At 36.8% G+C, this 12,371-nt stretch overlaps 1 protein-coding gene across 1 annotated transcript in view; it reads left to right on the forward strand.

The window, feature by feature from the left end:
* MALRD1 (MAM and LDL receptor class A domain containing 1) overlaps nt 1-12,371 on the forward strand; it is a 553,710-nt gene that overhangs the window by 28,515 nt on the left and 512,824 nt on the right. Inside the window, exons 6-7 of the mRNA XM_019971898.2 lie at nt 9,820-9,921; nt 10,505-10,651. Of these exons, the coding sequence (XP_019827457.2) occupies nt 9,820-9,921; nt 10,505-10,651 (249 nt within the window). The remainder of the gene's footprint in view (nt 1-9,819; nt 9,922-10,504; nt 10,652-12,371) is intronic.

A 12,371-nucleotide genomic window follows, 5' to 3' on the forward strand; every position in this document is an offset into this window, starting at 1 on the left:
TTTATTATGATATGATAGAATCAAGAAAGCTATTTTGTAGAGAGGGTTCCAAGTTCTAGTTGGATACAAAGAAATGGTAGTTGTGGTTAAAATAAAAATGTTCCAGTAACAGAAGAAATGTGGTTAAGAAAAAAATGTTCCAGTCTACCTAAGAGAGACCAAGGAAACTTGATAAAGGATGTTTGCATTGTGCTTTGATACTTAAAAAGCACAGCCATTAAAAAGAATTCATTTGAATCAGTTCTAATGAGGTGGATGAAACTGGAGCCTATTATACAAAGTGAAGTAAGCCAGAAGGAAAAACACCAATACAGTATACTAACGCATATATATGGAATTTAGAAAGATGATAACAATAACCCTGTGTACGAGACAGCAAAAGAGACACTGATGTATGGAACAGTCTTATGGACTCTGTGGGAGAGGGAGAGGGTGGGAAGATTTGGGAGAATGGCATTGAAACATATAAAATATCATGTATGAAACGAGATGCCAGTCCAGGTTCAATGCACGATACTGGATGCTTGGGGCTAGTGCACTGGGACGACCCAGAGGGACGGTATGAGGAGGGAGGAGGGTTCAGGATGGGGAGCACATGTATACCTGTGATGGATTCATTTTGATATTTGGCAAAACTAATACAATTATGTAAAGTTTAAAAATAAAATAAAATAAAAAAAAACACTTTATAAAATTAAAAAAAAATAAAAATAAAAAGCACTTCTTGCTGTTATAAGAGCTTATAGGTTTGTGTCTCTTGTCACTCAAATCAAGGTAAATTTACAAGAGCTAATGACAGCCCCTCTAAACATGGAACACATAAAGTTCTCTTTCATCTTTGTATTTTCAGTTCTTAGTATATATTAGTAAGAAATCATGATAGGATAAATTGAAATATAGATGTGAAATGTAGAACTTTAAAGGAACAGACTGTAACCTCCACTCATTCCTAGAAGTAAATAATTTAAGCAATATTATTATTATTTAAGCATTATTATTAAGCACATCAGTGACTTTTCACTACAAGCAGATAATATTCCTTAGACTTATCAGAAGGGAAGCAATATGCCAGTAGAGAATACATTGTCAACTCCAGGCAATGCATGATCTGCCATTCAAAACTCCCTTAATAATCTCTCTTCTGTTACCCTGCATGGTTGCTTCTGAACCAGAGCACAGCCCACTTACACTTGATTCTTAATGAAACATCTAGTCCCTGACCCTGATCACCTCAGCAGGGACATTATATATCTCAGTTTAGTAGTTTCTACAGAAATTGAGGTCTGCCAGACAAAATGATCCTTAATAGTTGTATTTATTGCCCAGTCTGGCTGATCACCCTCAAAGGAGAACAAAGCCATGAAATCAGCTCTTGACTGGACTTCCTGGACCATCAGGGAGTTAGGAAATGGCTGTTGCCATTGAAACTGTTTACACAGCAAATTATGCAGGAAAATGCTTGGGTTGTGCTTGGGGCCTGAGATTGCTTGTAACAGGACTCTGCTAGCATTTCAGACATGAACTTAACTCTTCATCTTCAGCTCTGGGAACCAAAGCCATTTCTCTAAGTACCCATGACCCATACCCTAGGACAAAGGCCTGTGTAGATGGGCCATAATAATTACTCAGAAGACAAATGCCAGGTTTTTAGTAAGCACCTGGACTCCTTAATATCACTATAGAAATAAAAAATGCAATAATAATGGGAGTGAGAGCATCAGATACTTGAACATTCAAAGAAAAGTTGGGGTCACATAGAAAAATACTGGCACCTACAATTTCTAAGAATAGTTTCAGGTAGTGTTATCACCATATTGTTCTGAGGTGATGTGGAAATAAAGTTTCATGAAGATGAGACATGGACTTTAAAGCTCAATTATTGGGTAGGGCTTTTACATGATTGTTACGTGTATACGAGATTACAAGATAAAGCTCTAGAGATGACTTTGAAATCCATGACTGAAGTCTTCAATAAATATGGAAATCAGACCTCCTGCATGGATGACCCAGGGCTATAAGTTGAATGTCGTGAGCCAAGATGTTTTTACAACATGGAAGAATAAATCAGTATATGGAAGCAACATTGGGGATTTAGAAGGATGATGACTTTAATTTTTGGCCTTGTGTTTTATGGGGCATTGGAAAAAGATCTCTCCCCTTGGGAAAAGCTGCAAAGTGAGTGGTTTCCTTTTAGAGAAATTCTGTACTCAGGTCAAGGTCACAAAGCGTTCTTTGAATCTTTGAAGGTGAGGGTGCACGGGTTTGGGTTTAATTTTTCAAATAGAATGAAGATTGAAAGCATATTTAAACTTTTGGGAGGAAAACACAGCAGCATGAGGACTAATGGAGACAAAGGAGAAAGCATTATGGGATAGGATTGGTATTCAGATGGAGTTACATTTTATAAATGGTGGGACTGTGAGAGATGGTAAAATTAGGTGGCATTAAATTTTCAAATGAGACTCTCCAGTCAAATTCATGCACTGACAGACTACATCTAGTTAATCATCAGAATCATGTAAAAGAGTGATTGATTCTGGGATTCATTCCAGCCCTGCTAGATGGGAATAACTGAGGATGGGGCCTACGTTTTAAATAATATACTTAGGAAATTCTTGTGAAGTCAGCCAATTCTAGGTTTAAGAACAGAACTAGCCTTTGGGACCCATGAGACCTAGTCTTGTGTTGATTTTTTGCATTCGGCAGTGACTGCCCTGGAGTAGGGTTCTGGATGACTAAAGTCAATGGTCTCAGTCTCGTGTGGTCCTGGTGGTGATGGCCAAGGTGGGAGAAGCAGGCAGAGCCAACCCAACACCTTCTGGACATTTCCATGAGAAAATCCTACTCCAGTGGAAAATAGGGTTAGATATGCATTGAGATGCAAGAAAGCAGAAAACCCTGAGATTTTTGCTTTTGCTTTTGACTTAATAGGCTTCCCTGATAGCTCAGTTGGTAAAGAATATGTCTGCAATGCAGGAGACCCCAGTTTGATTCCTGGGCTGGGAAGGTCTCGTGGAGAAAGGATAGGCTACCCACTCCAGTATTTTGGGGCTTCCCTTGTGGCTCAGCTGGTAAAGAATCTGCCTACAATGCAGGAGAGCTGGGTTCCATCCCTGGGTTGGGAAGATCACCTAGAAAAGGGAAAGGTTACCCCCTCCAGTATTCTGGCCTCGAGAATTCCATGGAATGTTTAGTCCATGGGGTTGCAAAGAGTCAGACATGACTGAGTAACTTTCACTTGTCAGATGACTTAATAGAGGAGATAGATAGTCATGGCATAGATTCTTCAACTCTGATTCGCTAAATTCAAGGACTAAGGGGTTTCCTTGCTACTTGCCATCTATGCTTCTGGAATAACCTCTCTCATTCAGGATAGGAAGAAGGAAGGAATGGCATAGGACATAGTTTTGGACACATCGTTCATCAGCTAGATGATCGTCAGGCAGATAACCTTGGTTGCTAGGGAGGCTAAGAAAACAGAGTGTTTAAATTTGGCCTCTGTAATAAAGGAAGGCAAGGAGAACAGGTTTATAAGTTGAGTGAGCATCCATTTGCTACAGAAACTCAACATTAGCATATTTAGAATTAAATTCCAATCTTCTTTCAAACTCTATTTCTTTTCCTATGTTCCCTATTTTAGTCATTAATGCCTGTTTGGTCTCACATAGAAGCCAAGGAGTCATTCTTCAGTCCTTCTTCCCCCTTCTCACCTCCACATTAACTTGGTGCAAAACATTATTGAGAGTATGTTCTTATATTTCTCTAATTGTCTCCACTTACTTATCATTATTCATCTGACTCTGATTTTGTGTGTCCCACATTTTTTTTTCTTGGATTTTGAAAATTCCAGTTTCAGTCTATTCCACTCCACTAATCACTATTATCTGCTATCCACCGGTTTGTACTTTCTAACATCCAACTATGACCAATCTCTACTTTATTTAAATCCCTCAGTAACTCTCATTGCCTTCAGAATGGAATTCAGAATTTTTTTTTTTTTGGTCATGACACAAGGTCACCAGTATCCTGCTCTTACACACCAGCCCAAATTCTTTCTTCTTAATTCCCCCAAGAATCCCCATATTCTGACCCAAAAGAGCTACTCGTGAGTCCAGTGTTATCTCCTTTTTTGCATATCTTTGCAAACACTGCTCCCTCTGCTTATTTCATAAAAATTTTCTTTGACCTGTCCTGCTACTAGATATCCTTTCAGACTGAGTCAGGGTGTCTTTTCTGAGAAGCCTTCTCTTACAGAAAATGCCCCCACACTCCAAGTCCCTGTACATACATACACACACAGTATTGATTTGCCTCCACAGCTAAAGGCTGAGAATTGAATAACAGATTGAACAAAGAGTATGTGAAATTATTTAAATATCAAGTATTTGGGATTTTGGATGAATTCTTCTTTCTGCCGAGCCACAAGCATCATTCCATAAAAAGCAGATTTAAATAAAATATCATGGGAATATATTTCTTTAGCAGTACTTAAACTTATGCTAAGAATATTATATTATTTTTTAGGTTTTGTTTCAGTATCAAAAATAAAGATATGTCTTCAAAATAATGAGATTTTTATCAGGATGAATTAAGCGGAGGCAAACATTTGCCATGGTTTAGTAGAAACATTGTGTTTTCTGTCATTTTACAGCAGATACATAGCATCTGGAAATGAGTCCACTTGAAAGTGAATGCTGTAATAAGTCTTTTGGTGGTCATTTTGATTTATAGAAATGGTTCTGTTTAAGATATATAGGTTTCCTGACAAGACTTCTCTATTTTCTTCTTCAGACTAGTGTGCTTTCAAAAATTTGTTCAGATTTTTTTTTTCTTTTGAGACAAGGGAACAATTCTATTACCGTGTTTTTATTTTCTCTGTTTTGATGCTTTGATACCCGGTGTCTTGCTGATCACAGAGGGTCCGTCTCTTCCAGAGTGAACCAATTCCTAGAGACAGTAAACCAGCTCGCCTTACAGTGTATTTTTCAAACCGACAGCCACCTCTTTAGGCTTTCATACTCTGGGTCACTAGATACCTGCCTTAATTACCCCAGGGGGAGTGCATGTTTTCTAAGGCAGTAGTTAAAAAAAAAAAAATATCACAGACTGGATGGCTTAAGGTGGTACTAGTGGTAAAGAACCTGCTTGCCAAAGCAGGAGACATAGGAGACACAGGTTTGATCCCTGGGTCAGGAAAATCCCATGGAGGAGGGTATGACAACCCACTCCAGTATTCTTGCCTGGAGAATCCAATGGACAGAAGAACTTGGCAGGCTACAGTCCATAGGGTTGCACAGAGTCAGATGTGACTGAAGAGACTAAGAATGCACAAACAGATGGCTTAAAGCAACAGAAATTTCATTTCTCATGATTCAGAAGGCTGGAAATCCAGGATCGAGGGGTCACCAAGTTTGTTTTTCTTGCATTTTTTTCCCCTTGCTTGTGGATGACTGTCTTCTCCTTGGTCTTCATATAGTCTTCTTTCTCTTTGTGTCCATGTGCTAAATGCCTCTTGTTTTAAGGACACCAATCATATTGGACTAGAGCCCGCCATCATGGCCACACTTTCCCTTAATTACCTCTTTACAGACCCTATCTCCAAATATGGTCACATTCTGAGCTACTGAGTGTTTGGACTTGAACCTATGAATTGGTGGTGGTGGGTACAGTTCAGCCCATCAGAGCAACTAGGGAGAGCCCTGACTGACTAAATGAGATATCGATGGATTTTCAGACCATGGCTCTATGTTTGTCAAAACACACAGAAATAAATACCAGAAATGTATAATTGTTTAATTTTTTTTTAAATTAAAAAGAAATAGTAACTTTTTACAATTGGGAAAATTCTGATCATGAGAAATCCACTAGATAGATTTTCTCTTGTTCTTATATTTTATTTCACCACATAGATTATCATGTGTACTATTATCATTAGGAAAACAAACAAACAGTTTCTATTTTTTACTATAGAAGTATAAACAACTCTATAAATAAAGTGATAGATACAGGTATTATCATGGTTTCTGAAGGCTTTCAAGTTGGACAATAAAACTAAATTCTTTTTATAACATTAAAGAAATATTTTAGATTACTTCCATGCTTCCATTGCGTTACTTCCATGCAACAGTATCTAACCACTGCCCTTCCAAGACAGGGGTATTCACTGTGCGTTTATTATAAGGAAGATCTGTTTAGGCTTTACCAAAATAGAAAATATGAAAAAAGATCAGTGTTTGTGACTAAATAAGAATATGCTTAATCACTGATTCTTAAATAACATTGATTCTTGAACAAATCACTATGTATTCTTATAAAGATTGCATGATATAGCTCACAATCAGAATATCGTGAATATTCTGTGAATATTTTTAGGTTGGTTTGCCAGGATTTTGCCTTAGTCTCATTTATAAACATTCCAAGTATACAAGTTATCTCTTGATGAAAACCTGAATAATGCTTATATATTATCCAGTTAAATAAGCATTATTTAGCTAGTTACCTTTTTATCTTATTAATTTCTAGCTACCTTTTAAGATCTAATGACTATTCATTGGAATTCATTACTGATTTAAGAAAACTGATAGAGAAATTGTCAAAAGCCCCTGGAGTCAAAAGTAGATGTCAATTATAACTTTTGCAGCAGCAGCCTTGAGGCTTGGATTTCATTCTGTACCATCTGAGGGAGTCTGGTCAATTTCATGTAACCTGTTTGTACAAGATAAGATTTGAAGGATGGCAGGCTTTGCACATGTGGCTTCATCAGTACAGACTTTGAAATTGTTGACAAAGCTTCATCCTGCTGATTATACATCATTGATGGAGAATTTTAAAATGCCAAAGATAATTTTCTACAGCTGGATTGTGGTGCAATATAAGAATTAAAGAGAGAGAGGCTGGAGAGGGAGAAAATTGAATATGAATATAAATATAGATGACATCTTTAAATAGCTTTGAGCTCTGAAATAGAATACACTAAAACAAAAAGCTGTTCAGGAGATTAATTGATGGACAATTTATTGTACCCCTCCCACATGTCATTGATTTTGTGGTTGCGAATTCCATTTGGGGGACTAAAGGTAGTAAAAGTGGCTAACATTGGTGAAAGATATTTAATACCAACTGATACAAGCTGCATTTTAAATTCCATGCATGAGAATTCTCTGGTGGTTCAGTGATTGACACTGCCTTCTCCTGTAGGGGGTGCACGTTTTATCCCTGGTAGGGAGCTAAGATCCATCCCACCTGCCTCCTGGCCAAAAACCCAAAATATAAACAACAGAAGCAATGTTGTAACAAATTCAACAAAGACTTTAAAAATGATCCACGTCAAAAAACATTTTTTTTAATTCCATGCAATTTGTACTTCACTGTTTTGCTATTTTTGTTTATAGCACTTTTGTGGGTATTGTTTTGTACAAATAGTAAAAAATTAGAGATAATATACAACATCTAATTGAACTATGGCAAATATTTAATTATGGAGCTCTAGGGGTAGAAGATTTGTAGCTCTTATATGAATCTACAAAAATTACCGTTTTAATTGTTTCACAGTAATTGTTATTGCTCAATCTTCGCTTCATTATTGCCCACACTCCTTTAATTGCATATACAGTTTTATTTTCCTTGAATCTTATGTCCAAGAAGCTTTGCATATTCATCATTTGTTAGCTTCCATTATGAGAAACCAGATTAAGGATGTTATGCATAGATCATTTTCATAACCAATTGATTCAATTTTATTTCCAATAAAAATACAAACAATTTATATAGAGTTTGCACTATTTTAAAAGATTTCATTGAATAGGTCTTAGGTCATTTATTTATCCATTCATTAAACAGGTACATATTGAACATCTATGTTATATCAAGAATTTTTCTAGATGCATGGGAGAAGCAGTTAAAAAAAAAAAAAGCAGTAATCCCTGAGTTCATGGAATTTATATTTTAATCAGACAGTGAATGAAATTAAACAAGTAAATAGAAAAATGTATTTTATGTCAAGTGATGACATGTGTTATAGATACAACAAAACAGCAGAAAATTGAGATGAGAGTGCCCAGGTAAGGGGGAAATGAAGTTTTAAGTAGAGTTTTAAAGTCTTTTTTTTTTTTTTTTAAACCATGCAGCCTCTCCGTGCACCGCACAGCTCTCAGGAGAGTGCAGATCATGCTCCCGGAAGGCTGCCCCGCTCAGGGAAGACTCCAGCTGTCTTAAAGTTTTAAATAGATCACGCATGGTCACTTGGAGAATGTGTATATATATATATATATTTTTTTTTTTCTCAGAAAATAAGTTGAAGGAACTAGCCATGTGTATATTGGAAGGAAGCCATGTGTAAATGTAGAAGTCCTGAGGCAAAAGTAAGCCTGGTTTGTGTGAGGATCGTGCAAAGGAATTTTACATCTACTTCCTGTAGGACAGAAGCCCGTGTGATGATCTTGAGCAGAGGAACCAAGATCTGACTCACTGCTTGATTTAGCTTTAACATGTTCTGGTGGTACACCAGTGTCCATAGATGATGATGACAAGCTGGCACAGGCAGAGAGGGATATCATTTGATGTCAAAAGATTCAGAAGTCAAATATTTAGGCAGGTGAGAAATCTCCATTCTGCTTTACACAGTGGCTGTATCAGTTTCCATTCCCACCAAAAGTGTACGAGGGTTCCCTTCTCACCACACCCTTGCCAACATTTGTTATCCGTGTTCTTTCTGATGGCAGTCATTCTGACTAGTGTATGGTGATACCTAATTGTGGTTTTGATTTGCATTTCCCTGACGATTAGTGATGTTGGGCATCTTTTCATGACCTGTTGGTCATCTGCATTTCCCTTTTGATAAAAGTGTCTATTCATTTCTTTCCCCCATTTTTATCTGGTCATTTGTTTGTTTGGTTGGTTTTTTGATGTTAAGTTGTGTTGCTGTTTATATATTTTGGACATTAAGCCCTTATCAGTAATCATTTGCAAATGTTTTTTTCCCATTCCCATGGTCTCTTTTGCTGTACAAAAGCTTAATTAATTAAAATTTTAATTAGGTCCCATTTGTTTATTTTTGCTTTTACTTCCTTTACTTTAGGAGATGGATCATTCCTGTGATTTATATCAAAGAGTGTTCTGCCTGTGTTTCCTCTAGGAGTTTTATTGTATCTGGTCTTGCAATCAGGTCTTTATTTTGACTTTATTTTTGTCTATGATATTAGAGAATGTTCTAATTTCATTCTTTTACATGTAGCTGTGTAGCTTTCCCAGCACTACTTATTGGAAAGTCTGTATTTCCTTCACGGTATATTCTTGCCTCTTTTTGTGCTGAGTGAGAATTATCTGTGGAAGCAGGAGATAAAAGGACAATTCCACCAACTTCAAGTCCTGTGTTGGGAGGACTATGGGGGTGGGGGGAGTGGGAGGAAATAGGCTCCATTTGAAAGAGCTGCAAGGAAAGTAAATCCAGGACGGACCCAGGTAAAGAGGGTACCATATGTTGTATTTGATACATGTACAGTTATCAGCCTAATGACAGTCTCTTTGTTTCCACATTAAGGCATGTAACCTACTTCACTGGAGACCTAGATGATTTGGCTTGGGGTCTTAGAAATCACCACAGAGATCTGATTAAAATTTAGAAGTACTGGCATGGTTGTTTTATTCTCTCTTCTCTTCTCTTCCTGAATTTGTTTCTTTGTCTATATAATGGTGTGATGCTGCCATAGAGAAGAGTTGGGTTCAGCAGTCTCTGTAGAACAAAGGTTAACCTTTTGAGAAATCCATGATCCTTTCTAGTGATACCACAGCTCACTTTTTGCCAATCTTTACATTTAACAGATGACATTTTGCCATGTCAAGAGGCATCAAATACCGAGAAGGAACTATGCCATCCAGATAGAAGTCTCTGCAGATTTGATTCTACAGATGAAGGATTGAGGTGTAAGTGTAAAAATGAGATGCCTGCCTGCCATCCATGAGACTCGGACCCCAACAGAAATATCAAACTGCTAGTAGGGGTACTCACTTGACAAGCTCTGTTGTCATCAATGTTCTCGTTTTACCAGGAGTATCATTGGGGTTTTAGCTGGATTGTAATTGGAAGTGTGTGGTTTATTAAAAAAGTGGAAGATAGTAAATATATCAAGTTAAGGTAATGTTTTGAAAAACAGTTGCTCTAAAAATCATGAAATTAAATACAATGTATCTTCTTTAAAATTTTAATGTGATTATGAATAGTAAGTGGTTTAAGCTAACTGAATTCCATAAAGTAGGTAAAGTCTGGTATTTCTTATGAAAAAAAAACCACAATGGAAGTATGGTAATGGTTCTCATTTGGGAAGATGCCTGTCTGGATCAAATTAAGAACTTTTAAAAAGAAGAGTTCACTCTAAGGCTTATAGGTATGAATTTGTGTATTTGTGTGTGTATATATGCTTAGCCTTGATTGCAGCTCTAGCCCTTGTTAAGCAGCCACTCCAGTAGACTGTGATAGTCTGCCAGCATCTTTCTCTCCTCTCTTCAGTGTGTCAAGCCTGTGGATTTGCATTTGACATGTGTGACTGGGTATCAGAAGCAACTGCTGGGCAAACTTCCTGGATGCGCACAAAAGCAAGAGAAATTCCTGTGTTAGAAAATGCACCTCAACAACATCAAAGCAGTGATGATGAAGGTAGCAAAGAAAAATCATATCAATTATACTTCCATTTTTACTTTTTTAGTGTTTGCTCTAGACTCATAAAAATGCATTTACAACGAATCTATTTTCAAATAACTCTATACTTTTCATGGGTAGTGCAAGGAACTTATTAAAATAAAATACTCCTAATTCTTCCCTCAATTCTCTCATATTATTGATGTAATTCATTTCACTTAATTAGCAAATACATTAAGACTATTCCTGTTGTGAACAACAGGAATATTTTTTTTGATCAACAGGAATATTATTTTTTGATCAACTAAGCAAGCTGAAAATAAAATGTTTTGTTTTAGATTCATTTATTCCTTCTCTAACACTATTCCTTTCTTTATGTAGATCAGAATTTCTGACCTGCGTCATTTTCCTTCTCTCTGAAGAATGCCTTTTAGCATTTCTTACAAAGCAAGTCTGGAGTATTTCAAAATTTTTGCTTGTCTTTGTCTGCAGTTTTTAATATAATAATTTGCGTAGCTGTCGTTTTGTGTTGCCTGAGCTTCTAGGATCTGCACTTTGGTGTCTGTCTGACATTGATTTGGGGGAAAACTCTCAGTCATTATTACTTCAAATATTGGTTTTCTTCCTGTCTCTCTTCTTCTCATACTCCCATTATGCATATGTTGCATCTTTTGTAGTTTTCCCAGAGTTCTTAGATAGAATTATAGAATTGCTCCTTTATTTCCCACTGTTTGCTTTTCAGTTTTGGAAGTTCCTATTGTATTCTTAAGCTCAGATTCATTCCTCAGTTGAGTCAGTCTATTAATGAGTTCTTTGAAGGCATTCTTCATTTCTGTTCTAGTGTTTTTTATTCCTAACATTCTACACTCTCTGCCTATATTATCCTTTTTGCATGTTTTCTACTTTTTCTGTTAGAACTCTTAACTTATTAATCCTAATTTTAAAAAATTTTCAGTCTTATTATAATATCCCTGTCATTTATGGGCCTAGTTCTGATGCTTTTTCTTTCTCTTCAAACTATATATTTTTGCCTTTTAGTACGCCTTGTAATTTTTTTGTGAAAGCCAAGCATATTGGAATTAAGATAAATAGGTATATAATATGAGTTTTTATATTTTTCCAGCTATAGATTAGGCTCTGTTTACTGATGGTGATAGCTTTTAATGTCTGAGATGAAAATTGTATCTGATATTTTTGTTTTTGTCCCACCGTTGTCTTTGTGTTTCCCTAGAGATGTCTTCTGAAATAAGGTCTGAGGCCTGCTGTTCTTTTAATAACATGCCCTTGTTATTTTACAAGACCACTTTTGATGTGGTGATAACTTGTGAGAGGAAGGGAAGCATCCTATAGTCCCATGAGTCAATCTCAGTCTTTGAGAGAAATGGTACTTTTGCTCTAAAACCTTCACAAATCTTCCTCCCTTACATCAGGTGAGACAGGAATGCCAGAGGGGACTGGGTCTGGATATTTGCCTCACTTCATGTGGAAGGTTAGAACCTAATGGATTTGATATTTCACTTCTCCCTGATCTCAACCGCAGTCAGTTATATGGTGGTGGCGGCAAATAGTTTGAGTGAAAGCCTTGTTCAGAATAACAGGAGAGGCCAGGTATATTTCAAAATGAGTACTTTCCTTTTCCTCTGTGCTGTGCTCAGCTGCTTCAGTCCTGTCTGACTCTTTGCGACCTATGGACTGTAGCCCACCAGGCTCCTCTGTCCACAGGATTCTCTAGGCAAGA

Source organism: Bos indicus, chromosome 13 (genome assembly GCF_029378745.1).
Source record: "Bos indicus isolate NIAB-ARS_2022 breed Sahiwal x Tharparkar chromosome 13, NIAB-ARS_B.indTharparkar_mat_pri_1.0, whole genome shotgun sequence".
In the NCBI taxonomy this organism is placed as follows: Eukaryota; Metazoa; Chordata; class Mammalia; order Artiodactyla; family Bovidae; genus Bos; species Bos indicus.